The sequence below is a fragment of the Oncorhynchus keta genome, unplaced genomic scaffold, assembly GCF_023373465.1.
Source record: "Oncorhynchus keta strain PuntledgeMale-10-30-2019 unplaced genomic scaffold, Oket_V2 Un_contig_6244_pilon_pilon, whole genome shotgun sequence".
Lineage (NCBI taxonomy): Eukaryota > Metazoa > Chordata > Actinopteri > Salmoniformes > Salmonidae > Oncorhynchus > Oncorhynchus keta.
In genome coordinates, this window is record NW_026288751.1 from 177,571 (window position 1) to 203,633 (window position 26,063).

General features: G+C 43.0%; 1 protein-coding gene across 3 annotated transcripts in view; it reads left to right on the top strand.

Annotated features, from left to right (window-relative positions):
* nalf2 (NALCN channel auxiliary factor 2) overlaps nucleotides 1–26,063 on the top strand; it is a 41,903-nt gene that overhangs the window by 14,848 nt on the left and 992 nt on the right. The window contains exons 2-3 of one of the 3 annotated variants that reach the window (XM_052510978.1): nucleotides 4,023–4,225; nucleotides 25,763–25,934. In XM_052510978.1, the coding sequence (XP_052366938.1) occupies nucleotides 4,133–4,225; nucleotides 25,763–25,934 (265 nt within the window). In that variant the 5' untranslated portion in view covers nucleotides 4,023–4,132. Of the gene's footprint in view, nucleotides 1–4,022; nucleotides 4,226–9,045; nucleotides 9,474–25,762; nucleotides 25,935–26,063 lie in introns of those variants that run through there. The other 2 variants (XR_008122182.1, XM_035782618.2) reach the window with 2 other exon arrangements.

The following is a 26,063-nucleotide window of genomic DNA, read 5'->3' on the forward strand; positions in this document are numbered from 1 at the left end:
ATAGCCAAGTCAAAAGAACACACAGCCATTTTTCCAGCCAAAGATAGGAGTCACAAAAAGCAGAAATATAGAAAAAGAATCACTAACCTTTGATCTTCATCAGATGACACTCATAGGACATCATGTTACACAATACATGTATGTTTTGTTCGATAATATGCATATTTATATCCAAAAATCTGTTTACATTGGCGCCTTACGTGCAGTAATGTTTAGATTACAAAACATCCAAGGATTTTGCAGAAATACTCATAATAAACATTGATAAAAGATACAACTGTTATTCACAGAATTAAAGAGACTCCTCCTTAATGCAACCGCTGTGTCAGATTTGAAAAAAACTTTACGGAAAAAGCATAATCTGAGAACGGTGCTCAGAGCCCAATCCAGCCAGAGAAATATCCGCCATTTTGGAGTCAACAGAAGTTAGAAATAACACTAAATATTCACTTACCTTTGATCTTCATCAGAAAGCACTCCCAGGAATCCCAGTTCGACAATAAATGACTGATTTTGTTCCAGAAATTCCATAATTTATGTCCAAATAGCCACTTGTTATTAGCGTGTTCAGCCCACTAATTCATCTTCATGAGGCGCGAGCACTTCGTCCAGACAAATTCGAAAAGTTTCGTTACAGGTTGTAGAAACTAGTCAAACAATGTATGGAATCAATCGTTAGGATGTGTTTAACATAAAACATCAATGTTCCAACCGGAGAATTCCTATGTCTGAAGAAAAGCACTGGAACGAGAGGTAACTCTGTCGGGAGCGCGCGTCACAAGCCTGAGACACTTTGCCAGACCACTGACTCAAACAGGTCTCCTTTCATAGTAGAATCATTCAAGTTTCTAAAGACGGTTGACATCTAGTGGAAGCCGTAGGAAGTGCTACTTGACTCTATAGACACTGTAATGGCATATATATGTATTTGGTAGGCCAAGCTTTGAAAAACTACAAACCTCAGATTTCCCACTTCCGGGAAATATTTTAACATCACATGAACTTGCAATTCTACATGTGAACTGTCACACGCTGATCTGTTTCACTTGTTTTTGTGATTGTCTCCCCACCCCCTCCAGTTGTCGCCCATCTTCCCCATTTATCCCTTGTGTATTTATACCAGTGTTCTCTGTTCGTCGGTTTGTTATCAGCTCCTGCTTTTCCCAGTCTCTTTTTCTCGCCCTCCTGGTTTTGACCCTTGCCTGTCCTCTGTCTGCTGACCTGTGCCTTTGCCTCACCTCTGGATTATTGACCTCTGCCAACCCTGAGCCTGCCTGCCGCCAGGTACTGTTGCCCCACCTCTGGTTTACTGACCCCTGCCTACCTTTAGCTGTCTTTTGCCTATTCCTGTTGGATTATTAAACCATTGTTATTTCGACTGCATCTGGGTCTTGCCTTTATACCTGTTTGTACGAACTGGCCATGACTGACCCAGCAGACCCGGGCCAGCTGCGCAGCTCCATCTCCTCCCAAGGAACCTCCATTGGTGGGCACGAGGAATTGCTTCGTGGTCTTATAGAGGGAGTCCAAATGTTGGACATGCTGCTGGAGCAATTCTGAGGGGTAGCCTGCCACGGTGGTAAACCCACCGCCCCTCAGTGACTTGGCGGTTATCCCCATTTACCTCCCCCGGAATGCTTTAATGGAGAGCTGAGCACATGTCTTGTGTTTTTAGCTCAATGTGCCCTCATTTTTGTGCTCCAGCTGTGGTCCTTCCCCTCGGATCACTCCAAAATAGCTTATGTCATCACGATGTCAGGGAGGGATCTCACCTGGGCTACCGCCATTTGGGAACAACAGCCGGCCATGTACGTGAGTGAGGCCCCGTTCTCTGGGAGAGAAGCTGCCCGCAAGCTAATCCAGCTCCGGCAGGATGCCCAACGGGTGGCCGACTAAACTGTAGATTTCCGCATGTTCCAGCAGAGAGTACGTGGAACCAGGAAGCACTTTTCGAACATGTTCCTGCAAGACCTTCTCCCTTGCACCACGCTTCCCTGAGACGTCGGGACCAGAGACCAAGGCTATGGAGATCGACATTGGGGACTCCCTAGCTACAGGATTTATCCATCCTGCTCCTGCTGGCGCAGGGTTCTTCGCTGAGAAAAAGAACAAGACCCTGTGCCCATGCATTGACTACCGGGGACTCAATGACATTACTGTGAAAAACCATTATCCACTACCACTCATTTCCTCGGCCTTTGAGCGGCTCCAGGGGGCCACTGTTTTCTCCAAGCTGGATCTACAAAATGTGTAACACCTGGTGTGGATACGAGAGGGGGGCGAGTGGAACACCGCCTTCAACACGGCCACTACGAATATCTGGTCATGCCCTTTGGCCTCACCAACGCCTCTGCCGTGTTCCAGGCTCTGGTGAATGATCTGAGACATGTTGAACCAGTTCGTCTTTGTCTACATTGATGACATCCTCGTCTTCTCCTGCTCCTCCTGTTCTTGGACATGTGCTCCAATGAAAGTTGTGAGTTCCATCGCTCCACCATTCCCTTTCTGGGCTACATCTCTGCTGGGAGTGTCCAGATGGATCCTGTGAAGGTGAGTGGTGGTGGATTGGCCTCAGCCTACGTCCAGGGTGCAGCTGCAACGCTACTCGGGGTTCTCGCTGTGAAGATGGCGTTGGAGGAATGGAGGCGCTGGCTAGAAAGGGTGGAACATCCGTTCATTGTGTGGACCGACCACACAAACCTGGAGTATCTCCACTCCGCCAAGCGCCTCAACTCCACGCAAGTGAGATGGGCCCTGCTGTCTACCCGGTTCAACCTTTCCCTCTCCTACCGGCCAGGGTCCAAGAACGTCAGGCCGGTTGCCCTGTCTCGCCGCTATAACCCCACAGTTATTACCCTGGAGACTGAGAACATCCTTCCCACCTCGTGCCTAGCGGTGGCACTCAGCTGGGGGTATAGGGAAACGGGTCCGGGAGAAACAGGTCCGGGGGGCAAAATAACAGTCTGTTTGTGCCTGATGCTGTCCGCTCCGTGGTCCTGGTGTGGGCCCATTCCTCCAGGCTTGCCTGTCACCTGGGCTCTCGTCGAACCCTGGCCTTTGTGCAACAACGCTTTTGGTGACCACTTATGGTTCTGTATGTTGCCACATTAGTCGCCACCTGCACGGTCTGCGCACAGAACAAAACTCCTCGGCAAGCTCCGGCTGATCTTCTCCAACCACTGCCTGTCCCTCACCGTCCCTGGTCCCATATATCCCTGGATTTCACCACGGGTCTCCCCCTTCTGAGGGCAATGCTGCCATCCTGAATGGTCGATCGGTTTTCCAAAGCCGCCCACTTCATCCCTCTCCCCAAACGACCCTCGGCCAAGGAGACGCCCCAGCTTATGGTGCAGCACATCTTCCGGATCCACGGACTCCTGGTGTACATGGTCTCCGACTGGGGTCCGCAGCTCTCGTCCCGGTTCTGGAAGGCATTCTGCACACTCATTTGGTCGTCGGCCAGCCTGTCCTCCGAATTCCACCCGCAGTCCAATGGCCAGTCGGAGTGTGCTAACCAGGACTTAGAGACGACTCTTCGGCTGCCTAGTTTCCGCCAACCGTACCACCTGGAGTCAGCAACTGGTATGGGTTGAGTTGTGCGGGTACGGGCCTCTCGCCCTTCGATGTTCCTTGGGATATCACCCTCTGCTCTTCCACGAACAAGATGAGGAAGTTGGTCATCCCTCTGCCCAGAAGTTAATCTGCCGCTGTTGCCGTACCTGGAAGAGAGCCCTGGCCACTCTGAAGACCACTTCCAGGTATAGGTGACAAGCAGATTGCCACCGGACCCGTGCTCCATGCTATTGGCTCGGGCAGAGGGTATTACTCTCTGCCTGGGAACTGCCCTTCTGGGTGGAGTCGCGGGAACTTTCCCCCCGTTTCATCGGCCCGTTCCCCATCTCTAGAGTCATTAGCCCCACTGCTGTTCGTCATTTGTTACCCCATACCCTCCGTATTCACCCTACTTTCCATGTATCTAGGATTAAGCCTGTGTCTCACAGCCCTTTGTCTTCTGTTTCCAGGCCCACTCCTCCCTGTGTCTTCGATGGCTATCTGGCATACACTGCGAGACGCTTCCTGAGTGTTCGACCACGGGGCAGGGGTTTCCAGTACCTGGTTGACTGGGAGGGTTATGGCCCAGAGGAGAGGTGCTGGGTCCCCGCTAGAGACATCCTGGACCCAGCCCTCATCGCTGACTTCCACCGCAGGCACCCCGGTCAACCAGGTATGCGCCCAGGTAGGACGCCAGGCGGCGCCCCGGGGGGGGGGGGTTACTGTCACACCCTGATCTGTTTCACTTGTCTTTGTGATTGTGTCACCCATCTTCCCGAAGTTTCCCCTGTGTATTTATACTGGTGTTCTCTGTTCGTCTTGTTTGTCAAGTCAACCAGTGTTTTAGTTATCAGCTCCTGCTTTTCCCAGTCTCTTTTTCTCACCCTCCTGGTTTTGACCCTTGCCTGTGCTGACTCTGTCTGCCTGCCTGACCACTCTGCCTGACCCTGAGCCTGCCAGCTGACCTGTACCTTTGCCCCACCTCTGGTCTACTGACCCCTGCCTGCCTTTACCCATCTATTGCCTGCCCCTGTTGGATTATTAAACCATTGTTAATTCGACGTTGTCTACATCTGGGTCTTACCTTCATACCTGATATGAACGTGAGATTTACACATGTGTTTAAGATTTGAAACCGCAAACTTCACATATGCAACTGCAATTCATATGTAAGTTGTGAAAACAAACATGTTATTTTTCTCATGTGTAAAGGTGGTGTTAACATTTGAACCCTTATTCAAAAGGCACTCGTGCATCTGAGCTACGTTTATTGCAGGTGCATGGTAACAACTGAATAAGATGAGAAAAAATAAGAAACCTGCGCACAGAGCTCTTATGAATGCCTTGAGGCCGATTGGTAAGCTTAATAAAGAGCAGTGATATTAGCAAGAGCAGTGTGCAGGTTTCTTATTTTATTTATTTTAACATGTGAACTCTAAAATTAGTGCATGTGAAAATATGGTTTCACGTGAAATTTAAGCTCAGCATGTGGAAACATCTATTTCACAATGTGATTTCACATGTGAAACTGTAAATTTTAATCATGTTTTTTGTTGTAAGAGCTGTGTGGCATAAATACCAAAAACAAGCAAGGAACCCTGCCTTCCTCTTAAACAAGACGGTCTTAAAAGTTTGTATCGAGGTCACCTTTTGTAGAGCAGAGCACATCGGTTGCCCTCCAAGTGTGGCACACTCTCACATTTTATTTTTAATGAGCATCTAGTAGAAACACCTGTCAGCTAAGGAAGCCTATCCAAACAGATCCCCCTCCCTTTCACTAGACTGTACCGTGGTGACACGTGTCCCCTCCCTGTTGTCCCTACTGACACCCTGTGTTATGGCAGATTTGCTATCCCAGACAAGTGGAGGCACCATGGGACTACAGAATTCATGCTTTCTGACAGGGTGGCTGATTGGTTTGAGTGGTTTTAGCATGGATGTGGCCTCTAGCGCACCTAATGTATTGTACCAAATCAATCTGTCCCAACAGCAGTCTCTGCAGTGCAGAAGCTAGAAGCTATAGGGGACAGCAACTTTCACTCAGCAGGCCTTCCATTCCATGTTTTCAAATCACAATTCTCCAAAATGCAGAAAAACAATGTGAAATAGAAAATAATTTGGTGTATTCCTGTATTAAAATAGCCTGGTTAGCAACAATTCATTTACTTTAGGATTTGAGGGAATGTACACTGAACAGATATATAAACGCAACACGGAAAGGGTTGGTTTCATGAGCTGAAATAAAAGCCCCCCTAAAATGTTCCAAACACACACAAAAATGTATTTCTCAAATGTTGTGCATATATTTGTGTAAATCCCTGTTAGGTGTGACATATCAAGAAGCAGATTAAACAACATGCTTATTACACGGGTGCACCTTGTGCAGGGGACAATAAGGCCACTCTTATGACATAGATTTCTCAAGTTCAGGCAGTGTGTAGGTAGTTAAAAAAAATATATATAAATTGAACCTTTATTTAACTAGGCAAGTCAGTTGACGGCCAAATCCGGACGACGCTGGGCCAATTGTGCACGGCCCTATGGGACTCCCAATCACTGCCAGTTGTGATACAGCCTGGCATGCTGACTGCAGGAATGTCCACCAGTGCCGTTGCCAGAGAATGTAATGATCATTTATCTACCACTAGGCTACCTACCGGGGCGGCTACCTGCCTAGTGGTTAGAGCATTGGACTAGCAACCGAACGGTTGCAAGATCGAATCCCCGAGCTGACAAAGTAAAAATCTGTCACTGCCCCTGAACAAGGCAGTTAACCCACTGTTCCTAGGCCGTCATTGAAAATAAGAATTTGTTCTTAACGGCCTTGCCTAGTTAAAGGTAAAATAATACAAATAAAATGACTCCAACGTCATTTTAGAGAATTTGGAAATGCGTCCAACCGGACTCGCAACTGCAGACCACGTGTAACAACGCTAGCCCAGGACTTCCATATTCAGCTTCTTTACCTGCGGGATTGTCTGAGACCAGCCACCCAGACAGCTGATGAAGCTGTAGGTTTGCACAACCAAAGAATTTCTGCACAAACTGTCTTGGGAAGCTCATCTGCGTGCTCGTCTTCCTCCCCAGGGACTTGATTTGACTGCAGGTCGGCATCGTAACTGACTTCATTGGGCAAATGCTCACCTTCAATGGTCACTGGCACACTGGACAAGTGTGCTCTTCACAGATGAAACTCGGTTTCAGCTGTACCGTGTCATGTCGCAAGGATCTGTACACATTTCCTAGGAGCTTGACATTTCCATGGCCTGTATACACCACCAGACATGTCACCCATTGAGCATGTTTGGGATGCTCTGGGTCTATAGTGTATGACAGTGTTCCAGTTCCCGCCAATATCCTGCAACTTCGCACAGCCATTGAAGAGGAGTGGGCCAACATTCCACAGGCCATGTGTCTTGCTGCATGAGTCAAATGTTGGTCACACTAGATACTGCCAGATTTTCTGATCCACGCCCCTACCTTTTTATAAAAGGTATTTTTGACCAACGGATGCACGTCTGTCTTCCCAGTCATGTGAAATCCATAGATTAGGGCCTAAGGAATTGATTTCAATTGACTGATTTCCTTATGAACTGTAGAATCTTAATGTTTGCATGTTGTGTTTTTTTATATTTTTGGTCAGTACATGTACAGTGAGCCTATTTATTTACTAGAAAGCGACACGGCTTCTGCGTTTCACTAGTAAACAACCAGAAGGGTCTATGTGAGTAGGGCCATGAATTGAAATATTTTAGGTCAGAAGATGTTGCTGTCAGATTCTGTTTAGTTCTCTGATCTCTTTTGCTGTGGATGTTCTTGTTTGTGTGATCCTACACTGGACGTATGTTGGTTGCAGTAGTAAAATAAAATAGAGATGGATAGGAGGTGACAGCCCACAGTCTAATTCCTTATCTTTCCTCTTATCTAGGCTAGAGTTGCTGTTATTTCAGATTGTCTCTCCAGGCCCTTGTCCAATAGTCCCCTAAGCATTCCCGTTTGACAGAATTATTGCTCTTTCCAAGGACAAATATCTTATTTTTCTCAGTGTGACCTTACAGATCAGTCTTCTTTGGGGACGGAACACTGAAATCCTTATGGTTATGTCCTTATGGTTATGGATGATGTCAACATCTTGGTGGGGGCATCTACAGATAACTTTCAGTTATGTTTTAACATGGGAGTGTCAAGTCTAAGCTGTTATGTATACTGGCTAATACTTTACATAAATGAATGGACACATTTCATAGGTGCAGTGGATTAGAGTGTGATTGTCCTTGTGCCTACCTGTCTTTTGCCTTGAGTCATACACATTTACTCTTAAAACATTACAACTGCTTTGTGTTCTATAAAACTGCTCTGTCCGTAAATATTGTGCACATTTGGCCAGTTCAGTTTAACCGGTTGACTTATCCTAATATTCAGTCACAGTACTTTCCTGTTACCATATCATTATCTGAGTAGTGTAGGATATTTGTTAGCTTTGATTCTACATATTTGCTAATGTATTGGACCAGCTCTCACTATTTTTAAAATATGATATGGCCAATTATTTATGATCCCCCTCTGCTGCTGCTGCACAAAGGCAGCCAGTAAACACACCCTAGCAGTGTGTCAAATCAGAATCAATGTTTAATCACTGTTAATCTTATGTGACATTAGCTTTCTCGACAGAATAACAGGAGCAGCAGCTGTGCACTCTGCTTTTAGATATGATACTACAGCCACCACACCAAGCTGCTTTGAAATCTATTTCCTATTGCAGGAAGTCAAGAAAATGTTATAATCTTAATGAGTACTGTATATTAATATTTACCCCTGACACTCTCATTCTTTACCCATATCAATCTCTTTTCACACAAATTTTCATACACGTTTTCAGCAATATATTGCTTTCCGTTATTCGTGCGAATGTGTATTTACTAATTGCATCATCAAATATACATCCATAACCTAGGAGTATTTTGCTTCAATGTAAACAGGTGTATATGATGTTGGATGTCACATCTGACCCCATATGCACCTGTTAACCTAGGAATATGTAAAGGATGGTAGTTTGGAACAGAGAGGGCTGGGTTTTGAAGTAACACCGCTGGCTCAGAGTATAAAGCAGTTGACTCTCAGCATTCTAGAATATCAGAGGCAAGCTGGAGCTTCCTAAAGGATTTACGAAAGGGTTGTCACATACCCACACCACCAGTATTAGTCCAGTCCATTGGCTGCTGATTGGCATCATCTGACCAATAAAAGGTTGTTAGCCTGGACCATCTCTTCCATAAGCATGCGGTCATCCATATTCACCCCATGCATTGAGGAACAAGCATACTGCATCACATCTGAGCAGGGAATACTTGCAATATAAGGAGTGACATCTTGCATTGGGAAATCATTCCATTTATCCTAAATGGAAGTCATAATAATAGTAATCTTAACGTTGTAAATTACATGCTGATAAGGTCGTTGCCCTGATCTCTTTTTCCTTCTTCCTGAAAGCAGTGAAGACTCCCTCCAGGGTCCTACTGCTGATGTGCTTGCCTTGACGGAAGGCCATGCTGTCTGCCTGCTTATCACCCTGGTGAATGGGCTCCATCAGCTGTGTAATGTGGCCTCCCTCCGTTGTCCTGGTTGGCAATATTATAAATGTGCTCACAGATGAAAGTGGCACCACAGGGAGAATGACTGTTTCTACTGTAAACAAAACCTAAACAAAGGGATATTTGTTTTATGCAGTTAATCAATTCCATGCTTAACATTGGAGGTTTTCAAGTAAAAGCTGATCTTGTTTGTATTTTTATGATGTTGGCTTTGTATTTATAGAATTCATTACAATTGCTTTAATTTATTTAGTTTATTTCATTTGGTTAAATAATAATGTATGAATGATAGTTTAAGATTTTTCCTCATTAAAGTGACAATTTTCAACAGCATATTGTGTCCTCATAATATGTAATCTATTTAATAGTGTAGTCTGAGGTGTCCACCTGAAAATATATTTGTACATATAGCTAGTTATGAAAGTTGTATTACTTTTATTACACTTGGGCTTCATATAAAGGCCCTTTTAAAAGACTGCAGAATTGGGGCAGTTTTATTTTCAGAAACAATCTCTCCATGAACCAGTTTCAATAATTAGATAGGATGATGTCTTACAGTGCCTTCGGAAAGTATTCATACACCTTGACTTATTCCACATGTTACATCCTGAATACAGAATGGATTACATTTTTTTTTTTTTAAATCTCTCACACACAATACCCCATAATGACAAAGTGAAAACATGTTTTAGAAATGTTTGCAAATTTATTGAAAATTAAGTACTGTATTTAATTTACATAAGTATTCACACCCCTGAGTCAATACTACAGTATGTAGAAGCCCCTCCGGGCACCGATTTACAGCTTTGAGTTGTCTTGAGTATGTTTTCAGCTTTGCACATCTGGATTTAGAGATTTTCTTCCCTGCAGATTTTCTCAAGCGCTGTTAAGTTAGATGGGGAGTGGCGGTGAACAGCAATCTTTGAGGCTTTCCACAGATTCTCAATGTGATTCAAGTCTAGGCTTTGGCTGGGCCTCTCAAGGACTTTCACATTTCTGTTCGGAAGCCAGTCCAGTGTCGCCCCAGTCTGTCATTTTCACTCTGAAGCTGGTTCTCATCAAGGATTTGCCTGTATTTGGCTCCACTCATTATTCATTCTATCCTTACCAGTCTCCCAGTCCCTGCAGCTGAAAAGCATCCCCATAGCATGACGCTGCCACCACCATGCTTCACGGTAGGGAAGATGTTAGATGGGTGATGAGCTGTGCCTGGTTTTCTCCAGACATGGCGCTATACATTCAGGCCAAAGAGTAACATTTTGATCTGTCGAATGCATTTTTCTCAGGAGTGTCTTCCATCTGGTCACACTCCCAAAAAAGCCTAAATTGGTGAAGTGCTGTAGAGACTGTTGTCCTTCTGGCAGGTTCTCCCATCTCAGCTAAGGAACTTTGTAGTTCTGTCAGTGGTCATTGGGTTTTTAGTCGCCTCCCTGACCAAGGTCTTTCTTGCCCAGTTACTCAGTTTGGTCGGATGCCAGCTCTAGGCAGAGTCTGTTCCATAATTTCTTCAATTTCCCAATGATTGAGAACAATGTACTCTTGGAATAAACACAGTGCATTCGGAAAGTATTCAGACCCCTTTACTTTTTTCATGTTTTGTTACATTACAGCGCTATTCTAAAATTAAATGTATTTTTCCTTCAATCTACACACACTAACCCATAATAACAAAGCAGAAACAGGTTTTAGCAAATGTATTAAAAATAAAACTGAACTAAGTATTCAGACCCTTTACTCAGTACTTTGTTGAAGCACCTTTTACAGCCTCGAGTCTTCTTGGGTATGAAGCTACAAGCTTGGCACACCTGTATTTGGGGAGTTTCTCCCATTCTTCTCTGCAGATCCTCTCAAGCTCTGTCAGGTTGGAAGGGGAGTGCCGCTGCACAGCTATTTTCAGGTCTCTCCAGGGCTGTTCGATCGGGTTCAAGGCCGGGCTCTGCCTGGGCCACTCAAGGACATTCAGAGACTTGTCCCAAAGCCACTCCTGTGTTGTCTTGGCTGTGTGCTTAGAGTCGTTGTCCTGTTGGAAGATTGGAGCAAAGGATCCCCTAAGGCCCTGAGCACATTGGAGCAGGTTTTCATCAAGAATCTCTCTGTACTTTACGTTCATGTTTCCTTTTGATCCTGACTCGTACCCCAGTCCTTGCCTCTGAAAAACATCCCCACAGTATGATGCTGCCACCTCCATGCTTCACCGTAGGCATGGTGCAAGGTTTCCTCCAGACGTAACACTTGGCATTCAGGCCAAAGAGTTCAATCTTGGTTTCATCAGACCAGAGAGTCTTGTTTCTCATAGTCTGAGAGTCCTTTAGGTGCCTTTTGGCAAACTCCAAGCGGCTGGCATGTGCTTTCAACTGAGTGGCTTCCGTCTGGCCACTCTACCATAAAGGCCTGGTTGGTTGAGTGCTGCAAAGATGATTGTCTTTCTGGATGGTTCTCCACAGAGCTCTAGAGTTCCTGTCATAGTGGCCATCAGGTTCTTGATGACCTCCTTGACCAAGGCCTTTCTCCGACGTTTGCTCAGAGTGGCCGGGCGGCCAGCTCTAGGAAGAGTCATTGTGGTTCTAAGCTTCATCCATTGAAGAATGATGGAGGCCACTGTTCTTGGGGGGCCTTCAATCTGCAGACATTTTGTGGTACCCTTCCCCAGATCTGTTCCTCGACACAATCCCGTCTCAGATCTCAACAGACAATTAATTTGACTTCATGGTATGGTTTTTGATCTGACATGCACTGTCAACTGTGGAACTGTGGAACCACAGGTGGACTCTGATCAAGTTGTACAAACATCTCAAGGATGATCAATGGAAACAGTATGCAACTGAGCTCAATTTAGAGTCTCATAGGAAAGGGTCTGAATACTTGGAAGGTATTTCTGATTTCAAAAAATGTTTAAGTACCTGTCATAATGGGGTATTTTGTGTAGATTGATGAGGAAAACATTTCAATTAAAGACTTTTTCTAAAATGGATTCAAATTAACAATGTGTAAGAAGGGAAGGGGTCTTTAAACTTTCTGAATGCACTGTACCTCATCACAATTCTACCTTGTCGATCTACGGACAGTTCCTTGAACTTCATGGTATAGTTTCTGCTCGGCCGTGCACTGGGACCATTATATAGACGGGAGCGTTTCTTTCTAAATCATGTCCAAAAAAATGTAATTGGTGTCATGTGGACTCCAGTGAAGTTAGTGACATCTCAAGGACGATCAAAGGAAATTGGATGCACCTGAGCTCAATTTCGAGTGGCATAGCAAATGGGTGTGAATACTTACAGTAACTGTCAAATTGTATTTATTTATTGTAGAATAATAGTGAAGACTTCAAAACTATGAAATAATCATGTAGAATCATATCATGGAATGGAATCATGTAGTAACCAAAAAAGTGTTAAACAAATCAAAATGTATTGTAGATACCTTTTGCCTTGACAGCTTTGCACACAGCATTCTCTCAAACGGCTTCACCTGGAATGCTTTTACAACAATACTTGAAGGAGATCCCACATATGCTGAGTACTTGTTAGCTGCTTTTCTTTCACTTTGCGGTCAACTCATCCCTAACCTTCTCAATAGCATTGAGGTCAGGTGATTGTGGAGGCCACGTCATCTGATGCAGTACGCCACCACTCTCCTTCTTGGTCAAATAACCCTTACACAGACTGGAGGTGTGTTGGGTAATTGTCCTGTTGGAAAACAATTGATAGTCCCATTAAGTGCAAACCAGATGGAATGGCGTATCGCTGTAGAATGCTGTGGTAGCCATGCTGGTTAAGTGTGCCTTGATTTCTAAATAAATCATTGACAGTGTCACCAGCAAAGCACCCCTACACCATCACACCACCTCCTCCATGCTTCACGCTGGGAACCACACATGCAGAGATCATCCGTTCACCTACTCTGCATCTCTCAAAGACACGGCGGTTGGAACCAAAAATCTCAAATGTGAACTTGTCAGACCAAAGGACAGATTTCCACTGGTCTAATGTCCATTGATCGTGTTTCTTGGCCCAAGCAAGTCTCTTCTTATTATTGGTTTCTTTTTAGTAGTGATTTCTTTGAAGCAATTCGACCATGAAGGCCTGATTCACAGAAGTTTACTCTGAACAGTTGTGTCTGTGAAGCATTTATTTGGGCTGCAATTTCTGAGGCTGTGAACCCCAATGAACTTATCCTCTGCAGCAGAGGTAACTCTGAGTCTTCCTTTCCTGTGGCGGTCCTCGTGAGAGACAGTTTCATCATAGTGCTTGATGGTTTTTCTGACTGCACTTGAAGAAACTTGAAAATGTTCTGCATTGACTGACCTTCGTGTCTTGCTTATTTGAGCTGTACTTGCCATAAAATGGACTTAGCCTTTTTGGTAAAAGACCATCTTTTGTATACCACCCCTACCTTGTCAAAAAGAAATTCCACAAAATTACTTTTAATAAGGCACACCTGTTAATTGTAATGCATTCCAGGTGACTACCTCATGAAGCTGGTTGAGAGAATGCATAGAGTGTGCAAAGCTGTCATCAAGGCAAAGGGTGGCCACTGAAGAATCTCAAATATAAAATATCTAGATTTTTTTTTTTTGGTTACTACATGATTCCATGTGTTCTTTTGTAGTTTTGATGTCTTCACTATTATTCTACAATGTAAAAAATAAAGAGAAACCCTTGACTGAGTAGGTGTGTCCAACCTTTTGACTGGTACTCTGTGTAAATTAGATATCTGCATTTCATTTTCACTCAATTTTGAAAAACATATTTTTTGCACTTTGTCGTTATGGGGTATTGTTTGTAGATTTTTAATTTGGGCAAGAACGCAACAAAATGTGGAATAAGTCATGAATTCTTTCTGAAGGCACTAAAAGGGTTTTGGCATCAGCATTTCAAGTTTCAACAAAACTTCAGAGGACACTTGATGACTAATGTACTTTTTGAATTTGTTGCATAAGGGCATTTTATTGAATAAAATTGTATCCATCTGCATTTATTTTAAGATTTGCCACAAATAACTTTGTATCAAAGGGGTGAAGATACTTTGTCAAATAAAATTATGACACATTATCCAAGTCTAAGGGCAGTTTAAAAAATAATGGTGAGAGATTGATGTACTGGTAGTGGCGCAGTGGTTAAGGGCGCTGTACTGCAGTGCCAGCTGTGCCATCAGAGTCCCTGGGTTCGCGCCCAGGCTCTGTCGTAACCGGCCGCGACCGGGAGGTCCTAGCGTCGTCCGGGTTAGGGAGGGCTTGGTCGGTAGGGATGTCCTTGTAGGGATGTCCTTGTCTCATTGCGCACCAGCGACTCCTGTGGCGGGCCGGGCGCAGTGCGCGCTAACCAAGGTTGCCAGGTGCATGGTGTACCCTCCGACACATTGGTGCGGCTGGCTTCCGGGTTGGATGTGCACTGTGTTAAGAAGCAGTATGGCTGGTTGGGTTGCGTATCGGAGGACGCGTGACTTTCAACCTTCGTCTCTCCCGAGCCCGTACGGGAGTTGTAGCGATGAGACAAGATAGTAGCTACTACAACAATTGGATACCACACAATTGGGAAGAAAAAGGGGTAAAATAAAAAAGTAAGACGAAGTGAGATATAACTAATTTTCTTAGACATTATTTAGCCATGTCCACAGACGTTATGTTCTCAGAGGAGGTTTAAACTAAGAGGATTGCGTATTTAATCGGCTCTCCATCTCAGGGTGCCTATCAGGGGAAGGGGATGTGACTCTCTAGAAGGATCAGAGACACACTAAATTAAGATACCTCACTTTTTCTCTGTTCCTCTTCCCATAACTGTGCCTGCACAAGATGTCCAGGACTCAATGAATCATAATCCTCACTCCAGAATTGGCATGTCCATTATGAGCTCTGTTAACACAGGGATGCTCTTAATTTCTCATTGTCCAGTGTATACCAGAGATCCTCTGCTGATTATTTTGTCTGAGCATTTTTCTATAGGGGTTCATTACACAGGTTTCATAATTTCAACTGCCCATTCACACACTATAGCCCTTCCTCCAATGGTCTCTACCACTGCTGACATTGTGAGACTATCAACAAAATGTTGAGGCCTTTAGTAAGAGGTACTGCTCTGTGTTAGGCCACCCGGGATAACAAAGTGTAGTATAGTAATGGCCTTCTCTGCCCACAGCTGGTGTAACCCTCACAAGGTGCCCTGTCTGATTGGTGCCCACCTGGGAGACCTGTACTCTCCAACTCGTCTCCCATGCAGCCACCCTTTGCTTTAAGGGACATAGCGCTCCATCATCTGTCCAGATCGTTTTGTTTCCTCATAATTTTCTTGACAAAGCCAATCAGTTTGTCTACAACTTAAAATCACTTGTAACACTGAATTCTTATGAAGCCACTATTTGTAACATGAAGCGGTATACTATTACTTCTGTGCTGAAACTATTCTGTGTGGCATCTAGCGGAATGGACTGACTGCCAAAATGTACTGTCTATTAACCATAACCTTTGTCAGAATGCCAGATTTCTAATGATTTTGAATGAATCCATTCAGGGGTGTTTGAGATCTATGGACACTCCAGCATTACAGGTAGAACTGTCACCCATTCATGTCTTCATATGGCAGAGGGCAGCAGTTACATTAGACTGCATCTTCAGATATGAAATTCTGTGATATTTTGCTCCAGAACAGCAACTGTCTGTTATTCAGACCACTAGTTCCCCCGCTGAGGTTGTGTGTGTTGTTTCTTTTCCACAAGGATATTCCAAAGATCTTGACAATGGTTCTATAACATTGTAGCTGTGTTAATTGACATGAAAATGTCGTTCCCATTACTATTGGTCATAATGTGCTGCCACCCCACCTCTCACATCACTGTAGGCTATGTGTGGCATGTGCTAAGCTGCTCTCCTCCATGTGTATGGTCCTGGGTATGTTCTGTCCATGAAATGGCTGCAGTCAGTCAGTGTTATATTCTGTGATGTGTGGGAGGAAACTCCCTGTTTGCATGATCTGTTTCCTCTGTCTTTATTTAGCTGTCCGGGCAGCTGAGTGTGTCCAAATGAAGGGTTGGCAGTTCACAAGCTCCTAGCCTTCCCTCGGGACAGTTACCATAGATACCACAGTCTGTGCCTAGCAACCTTCCTCTGTATGGCTTAGAGAATAATCACAATTAGAAAGGATATGTTTCAATTTAAACTAGCCTCTGAAGGGTTTACCGGTAATGTCACTTTTCAGGTATTTAGATACTTTGACCATGTGCAGATGAGATAAGTAGTGAATGGTGATAGGATTGTTCAAGTTATTATCAGAAATTCCAAAATTGTCACATTGATTAGATGGGCACCACTCAAGCTGAAATTATTCCTGGAAAATGTAGGGTGCATTGCGTTTGAAGTTCTACCATGAAGTGTAACACATTTTATTTTACTCTTCAGAGATAAAGTAGAGTCAATAATATTAAACATCTCACAGTTAAGATAAGAAAACAGAGGGACATCCAAAGGATTGAGCCAACACAACTGTTTGAAGCAATATCATCTGTAGCCAACATATTATACAATATTCAGGAGCAGTCAAATAAAGATTCTTCCTCCAGCAATTAGCTTTTTCTGACAGAAACTTCACAGTTAATCCTAAAATTAGTCTTCATAGGTATCTGAGATTAGTATGCCACAAACACCTGCTCCTGTAGACGCCAATCAACCAACAGATCAAAAACTCCAAAGGTGTGTCTGTGTTTTTAATGCTACTTATAGTACATAGAGGTACTATACCGGTCTTAATACACCAGCTATTGCGGTGAACGTTGATTAACAAGAACTTCCTACAACAGATGTTTAATGGACTTGATGCACCATGTTATGAACAACAGGGCTCTTCCTGAAACCTACCGGTCTCCCTATCTAGCTTCTGTACATGTAGGGCTCTTCCTGAAACCTACCGGTCTCCCTATCTAGCTTCTGTACATGTAGGGCTCTTCCTGAAACCTACCGGTCTCCCTATCTAGCTTCTGTACATGTAGGGCTCTTCCTGAAACCTTACCGGTCTCCCTATCTAGCTACTGTACATGTAGGGCTCTTCCTGAAACCTACCGGTCTCCCTATCTAGCTACTGTACATGTAGGGCTCTTCCTGAAACCTTACCGGTCTCCCTATCTAGCTTCTGTACATGTAGGGCTCTTCCTGAAACCTACCGGTCTCCCTATCTAGCTTCTGTACATGTAGTGTATGGAAATGTCTAAATACATATTTTGGAATATTTGGGAGAGATATATCTAAAGCACATCTATTACCAGTTTATTACAAGCAATACACGTGGAAAAATATATTTATTTCCCAGAGGCACTGGAAAAGGAGAAGCACTATTGCAAGTAGACATCAGAGAAAGCAGAGTGACTCATCTATTGGCAACCGACATGGAAGACACAGGGCAAAACTAGGGCATCTGTTGCTCTTGATCGTATCTGTATCTCCACTCTGGCCGCTGACTGGAAACCTCCATTAGGAACTGTAGTATTCAGATACATGTGTGTCACATTCCTGTGTATCATGTTTTAATGTGCCATTGTGCTTAGCACTGCATTATCCTGTAATACAACTCCAGTAGTATAGTCATGCAGGGGGAAAAGTGATCAACTAATGTTATAATGTACAACAGGATCTTGTGATCATTTAAGTCAGATATTCCTGATACATTTTTCTGACCCATGCCAGTATTCTCTTTCCAATAATACGGTGTTCCTTGATCCAGGTCTTCGGTGAGACTTGATCTTTCTGATTATTCAGAGGATACATGTTTATGACAGCTGTATGCTGGGCCATTTCCATCCAATTTATACATGCATAATTGCTTCTCATCACTGTTACTTACTGAAAAGGAACCCAGCTGCCATAGAGCTGCAGTGTAGGCCCACTGTCACCTGACCCCTTTAGCTATGAGAATAGATTTGGGAGAGAGATATAGAAAGAAACAGAGCTCTTATAGCAGGACTTTCTATCCCCTTTAGCGATGAGAATTTATTTTGGAGAGTGAGAGCTCTTAAGATCGTCTTCAATAATATATTACTATAACATAGAGTATAGCTTTTGTCCCAAAGGGAGCCAAATGGGGTAGCTAAGTATATTTGGATTCTAGATTCCCTATAGGTCATAAATACTTGACAACCGATCTACTAAAGCTACCACTGGTTAGTACTGCAACATAAGATACCTGACGGTATCGCTTGTCAATGTCTCAAATGTGTTGGACTAAATCTGGTCTGTATTTTGTGCTAACTGAGTGCGATCTGAGGTCACATTCGTTAGAACTGATACAGACGCCAAAGGATTCTCTTGGAACAATTAATTTGGAGTTGTATGGTTCCTCCCCTTAGCAACAAGTTACCTATTGATTTAACAGCAAGCCAGGTGCTCCACGGGCATGGAGCATTTTAATGTGTTTGACAGGTCGCCATTGTAAATATGAATTTGTTCTTAACTGGCTTAACTGTATAAATGATTAAAACATGTATCCTAGCTAAAAGTATAGGAGGGAAATTAAAATAGTAGAAGATTGAGTAGGCAATACTGTAATAAGCTATAGGTAAATTGAATACAACACACTCTAATGCCAGGAATTTCTAGACTTGTTTTGGCAACTCCAAGCAAACCTTTGAGGCTCATGCTCTTAACTTGCTCTCTGCTCTTTTCCTGAGCTGTGCATAATGACAGGTTTGCCTGTGTAGTGGCAGGAGTGGAGAGGAGAGGCAGTCACACTGGTTCTTGCACTGTGAAATGAATAAGCATAACTACTGCATATGTTTGATGAAAAACTCGTGATTTGACTAATTGATAAATGGAACAAATTAAGAGGTCCTGAATAAATATAATATGCCATTAAACAGACGCTTTTATCCAAAGCAACTTACAGTCATGCGTGCATAGATTCTTATGTAATCATGGTCCCAGGAATCAAACCCACAATCCTGGCTTTGAAAGTAACAAACTCATGCTTTACCAAATGAGCAACAGACCACTCTGCCACCTGGATGAGAAAGGGCTTGTTTTGCTGTGGCCTGTTCATCCCAACACTGAGGTAGTTATGGTCTTATCTTGGAGAAAAATATATTTCAAATCACATCTGCTCCACCATAGAACTGACTCCAAAAGGTTAATGATTAGATACCTGCTTAACGAGGTGATTAAAACAGTGCAGACGTACTTTGCTTTAATTGAATCTGCTCTGGATGCTTTCCTCATCACTTTCAGCCCTGGCCAAATATAGGACCTGCAGCAGACAGTGAATATGACTCATTACGTTCTACCTCACCTTTACATACTAGACGGTTGCTGCATTCGCAAGACATCTGTCACACATTTTAAAAGAGCTTACATTAAATACATCACTTATCTGCACTTTAGCTACACTCTGTACTGGAATGGAAACGTGTTACAGCAGCATGTGAAACACTGTAGGAGTGGTAGAAGGCTTCTTTTCACTCTGTCTCTTGCCTTTTTCTATTGAGCACTTGAAACATCATTGGTCTCATGCAGTTGACTGTCTCCAGCCTGTTAGAGCAGCCCTGTGCTGTACATCTGTCTGCCGGGCCGGGAATAGAGCCAGCTCATAGGGCTGTATAAGGATAGCCAGGTTAACAGGCCCTCATTCAGAGCCAGACAAGCGGCTAACACTCCTTAGTCTGAGACCCACACAAAGCCAGGTTGTCAGGTTAGCACACTGCTTTCCTTGAGTCTGTGAAAGACCACAATCAAAGTCAAGCTAGCTTTTAGCCCTTCTAGCAGGCAGACTATGACCTTTATGTAGAACATCATTTCATGATTTGGGTTTGGGCTCATAATGTACTCAAAGTTTATTTGACCAGGAATTCAATGCATTAATGTAATGCTGTCGCTCTGAAAGCCATCTCAATCAATTACACTGCTCTATAAAATTACTGATTGCTTTCTGACTGTTAAAACTGTTCACATCAAACTCACTAAAGGTTGTTTAATGAAGGTAGTTTTATTATGATTGGAAAATAAGTTATGGGTTTGTGATTCTTCACATTTTATAGGAAATGATTTTGAATCATTGGGTGTTAACCATGCTGTATGATTTCCGGTGACACAAACAGGATTTCAGTGTAGCAGTGAGGACATCTGCTGGTGAAAAGAATACTGCAGGCAACTTTTGCATTGACTGAAAGACTGTAGTAGACTATACAGCAGTATGTGCAAAGCCATGCCCAAAGAAGTACAATAAAAACAGACATTTTATAGGACTTGACTACCCATGTCATGCTGTGTGGTCTCTAACTGTGCAAAGGATTGCTGTGTGGAAGACAGGCCTCGTTTTAAAAGGGTGTTGTCGACTGACTGGGGATGCCCAGGGGTGTATTCATTAGTTGGATCTGTTGAAAACATTCAGTCTGTTGCAAAATGTTTAGCAACAGAAACCGTTTACCGTTTAATTTATGAACCAAATGGGGAGGGACCTACATTAATTTGTCTAATAGAAACTGTTGTTTTCATTGTAAAACGTTTTCTGTTTGGAGTAAACGGTTGACTAAGAAAACAACCGTTACTATTAGACAAATAAATGTTGGTCCCTCCTCGTTTGGTTCATAAATTAAATGGTTTCTGTTGTTAAATGTTTTGCAACAGACTAAATGTTTTCAACAGAAACCGACTAATGAATACACCCGAGGGCAGACTTTTTTTAAATAGGCCTAATAAAAAAGGCAGACAAAGCCCTGATGTCATGAGAAAATCCATGGAAAGGTTGTTAAAAAGCAGACATTAAACAGCCCCCAATTAGCTTGAAGAGTAGACTTCATCCAACTGTGTGCAGCATTTAAAGTTAACTTTAGGCCTAAATGTAACTTAAACCATTGATTCTGTTATGTGTTTGTCACTTGTGCAGTTTGCTTTGGCAAGAGGAGTCCACTGTACAGTTAAAGTCGGAAGTTTACATACACTTAGGTTGGAGTCAATAAAACTAGTTTTCAACCACTCCACCCATTTCTTGTTAACAAATTATTGTTTTGGCAAGTCGGTTAGGACATCTACTTTGTGCATGCCACAAGTAATTTTTCCAACAATTGTTTATAGACAGATTATTTCACTGTATCACAATTCCAGTGGGTCAGAAGTTTACATACACTAAGTTGACTGTGCCTTTTAAACAGCTTGGAAAATTCCAGAAAATGATGTCATGGCTTTAGAAGCTTCTGATGGGCTAATTTACATCATTTGAGTCAATAGGAGGTGTACCTGTGGATGTATTTCAAGGCCTACCTTCAAACTCAGTGCCTGTTTGCTTGACATCATGGGAAAATCAAAAGAAATCAGCCAAGACCTCAGAAAATAAATTGTAGACCTCCACAAGTCTGGTTCATCCTTGGGAGCAATATTCTAATGCCTGAAGGTACCACGTTCATCTGTACAAACAATAGTACGCAAGTAAAACCACCATGGGACCACGCAGACATCATACCGCTCAGGAAGGAGACGCGTTTTGTCTACTAGAGAGTAATGTACATTGGTGCAAAAAGTGCAAATCAATCCCAGAACAACAGCAAAGGACCTTGTGAAGATGCTGGAGGAAACAGGTACAAAAATATTTACATCCATAGTAAAACAAGTCCTATATCGACATAACCTAAAAGGAAAAGATTGTACTTTGTGAAGAAATGTCCTCTGGTCTGATGAAACAAAAATAGAATTGTTTGGCTATAATGACCATCGTTATGTTTGGAGGAAAAAGGGGGATGCTTGCAAGCCAAAGAACACCATCCCAACCATGAAGCACAGGGGTGGCAGCATCATGTTGTGGGAGTGCTTTGCTGCAGGAGGGACTGGTGCACTTCCCAAAATAGATGGCATCATGAGGGGTGAAAATTATGTCGATATATTGAAGCAACATCTCAATCAGGAAGTTAAAGCTTGGTCACAAATGGGTCTTCCAAATGGACAATGACCCCAAGCATACTTCCAAAGATGGGACAAAATGGCTTAAGGACAACAAAGTCAAAGTATTGGACTGGCCATCACAAAGCCCTGACCTCAATCCCATAGAAGAATTGTGGGCAGAACTGAAAAAAGGTGTGTGAGCAAGGAGGCCTACAAACCTGACTCAGTTACAGCAGCTATGTCAGGAGGAATGGGCCAACATTCACCCAACTTAATGTGGGAAGCTTGTGGAAGGCTACCCAAAACGTTTGACCCAAGTTAAACAATTTAAAGGCAATGCTACCAAATACTAATGAAGTGTATGTAAACTTGACCCACTGGGAATGTGATGAAATAAAAAAAAGCTGAAATTAATCATTCTCTCGACTATTATTCTGACATTTCACATTCTTAAAATAAAGTGGTGATCCAAACTGACCTAAGACAGGGATGTTTTACTAGGATTAAATATCAGGAATTGTGAGTGAGTTTAAATGTATTTGGCTAAGGTGTATGTAAACTTCCGACTTCAACTGTATGTCAGCATCAATCAAGCTGGCCTCGACAGTGTTGGTAGTGAACTCAGGGGTGGCATTTACTTTGTGTCTGTTCATCATTCTGATATTGTTACAGAGAGAAGTCAACTTAATGTTACTAGATATAAGTTTTCCAGAGGCATTATCCAAAATCTCCAAGTGCTATAATGCTCCAGCTGTTTTCAGTCTTTGAAAAGGTAAACGTGTTTTGCGGTTGGGGAGGCAGGCTAAGGATAATAAAAGGAAAAATATCTAATTTCATTCACAAGTCAATTGTAGTGATGGTAGCGGTGGTCAGAATAAATAATAATGTCCACAAAATAAGCGAAAGTACTTACAAAAACACACGAACAATGACATTTTTTGGACAGGTTCTGACATCAAAATCAAAGCTAAAATAATCTACACTAGATCTGGCCTAGAATCAGGCTACGAGCATAGCAACAAAAGTGGCCTACCACATCAACACTCTCAAACAACACTACAGAAGACTGGCAGAGCTACAATAGGTAGAAATACCTAGTGCCACGTCATGAGCTAAACCACAATTAGCAGGGGTGCTCTTGACCAATGAATTAGTAGCCTCTTTTACCCAACACAGAGACAAACATTATAGCCTACAATGGCTACAGCAGACTATCATCATAACAAAATATTCACAGGCCTTTGTCAAATGAATCCCGGTTTCAACTGTACCGGTGTCGTGTGGGTGAGTCGTTTGCTGATGTCAACGTTGTGAACAGAGTGCCCCATGATGGCGGTGGGGTTATGGTATGGGGCAGGCATAAGCTACGGACAACAAGCACAATTTTCATGTTATCGATGACCATTTGAATGCACAGAGATACCAGGATAAGTTCCTGAGGCCCATTGCCGTGCCATTCATCCGCTGCCATGATAATGCACGGCCCCATGTCGCAAGGATCTGTACACAATTCCTGGAAGTTGAAAATGTCAGTTATTCATACACGCCAGACATTTCACGCATTGAGCATGTTTGGGACGCTCTGGATCGTTGTTTATGACATCGTGTACCAGTTCCCGCCAATGTCCAGCAACTTCGCACAGCCATTGAAGAGAAGTGGGATAACATTCCACAGGCCACAATCAACAGCCTGATCAACTCTATGTGAAGGAGATGTGTCGCGCTGCATGAGGCAAATGCTGGTCACACCAGATACTGACTGGTTTTCTGATCCACGCCACTACATTTTTTAAAGGTATCTATGACCAACAGATGCATATCTCTATTCCCAGTCATGTGAAATCCATAGATTAGGACCTAATGAATTTATTTAAATTGATTGATTTCCCTATATGAACTGTAACTCAGTAAAATCTTTGAAATTGTTGCATGTTGCGTTTTGTATTTTTGTTCAGGATACATATAACATGGCTAAAACAGTATGTACAAATGATTAAAGTGACCAGTGTTTCATGACTCTATATAGGGAAAAGCAGTGTCAATACATGACAAACACTCGAATTACACAGAACTGATATTTCATAGTCACGTGTTTAAAATCAGTAGCAAAATAGGGGAACTTCATCATTTAGTGGGGAGCACACAAGCGTGAACAGGGTTTGAATTTGGCACGAGTGTGATAGTCGCCATCTTTGATTGCTGTGTGCAGTGAAGATAAATTGTCCCCAGTTCAACCGTATAAAATTGAGTCTTTGTACAGATTGCAGACATGGCATCGCAAGAAGAGGTTGAAGGGCTTTTGAACTTAATCCCAGATTGAGATTGAATGAATCAGTGCTCGCTGGAGGCTCATTGATTACACCTCAAATCTATTTATCCCACCCATCATTGGTTCCTTTCTCTGCCAGCTACTGTCAGTCACCATGCACTAGGGTTTATTATCATGTGCTTTTCAGTAGCTTTTAATGCTAAACATGTCAGAAACTAAAGTTGGAATATTATTGATGGTTTCTACCCTCATCTCTCAAGTATTTTATTTCTTATTACAGGATTAGTATTGTTTTGCAATAGGTTGTACATACAGTACAAAAATGTTTGATAACATCTTATGTTACAGAGTCAACTTCTGTGGTTTGAACTTATTTATTCAGATGAGTTCAGTTCTGAGGCCCCTTGTTTTTGAGGATGTTGCTGAGTCCCTAGATGGTCTTTGTCATTCTCAAAACACAATTCCAGCGTACCATCTGTCAGCAATATACTGCAGGTTAACGTGTATGGAAATGTAGTCAGGGAATTCCTCTCTCATATCTGTGTCTGTCAGGAGTTCGTAATTGAAAGGTTAACCGAGGAAGCACGCAGAGGAAGACATACTGAACATTGGGCTATGGTGTAATAGTGTGCAATGTAGTGTGTTTTAATTGTGCGAGTATCCTCCTCCTTTAGCGATCTACCATGTTTATTCTTGGTGGAGCAGGTGACTTTAGTCCTTTAGATTAACCACCATCTCCTTGGGTTGATGTGTCACTGGATAAGCATCATCTAATCCTCTTGTGAATAGAGCAAAAGAGGGTTGTAGTGTTGTGTGTACTATACCGATGGGAGGTTGACCACATGATAAATATAATGACTGTGAAAGAGGCTCTGGCTCATCCTGCTGCCTTGACAGCGGTAGCCCTTGGCTCCACAGCAGAGCAGAGGTGAAGAAACTGCTGTGGTCCTCTGTCTACATCACTGCTGCCCTGCTTCCTGTGCATCTGTCTATGGCGAGCTGCTGCCAACTTGCTCATATTAACAGCTATATTTATCTCTCTTACTTTATTATACACAGGACCCGGTGAAGAGCTTTCTGAGTAGGTTGAAGATATGCCCTGGATCTCCTTTAGATACATAATACTGTGCTCCAGTTTGCTGGCCCCATACAGTGCTTGTTACAGTGATTTTCAGTGTACATTACCACATATGCTGACTCAGTTAGTTTCACTATATGGTTCTGTAGTTATAGCCTTGAGAGTAAACTGTTGATGAAGTGTATACTGGGTTGACTTGGTTTTGACAAGGTTTTCTTGCACTGTAGTCAGCCCAATTAGTATCATCTGTCCACTTATGGCCACCTCAGCAGAAGATAGTAGATGTTTGTAATAGCTGCTAATACTGTAGAAATGGTTTTAATGTCCATCCATTAGCCTCAATTACACCCATTATCACCTCAGGCACTGCTATGACAAAAACCCTGCTGTGTGTGAAAGCCGCCAGGCGCTGTGCTCTTTTCTTGCAGTCAGTCTACAAAGCCTGGTTATGCTCAGAATACTTCAACGCCACCCAGAGCCAGTGTCAACACAGGATTCCCTGCAAGCAATATTGTCTGGAGGTCCAGACCATGTGCCCCTTTGTGTTACCAGACAATGATGACTTGGTCTATGGAGGACAATCCAGTTTCATCTGTGCAGGTACAGTATGATTGGGGCCTTCAGTGACATTCTGTTGTTTGTGTTGCTATTTTTCGCTCACCTCCAATAATTTCACAGGAACTGTAACTTGTTTGTCATCTGATAAGATCATCTGGATCTTAAATCTGT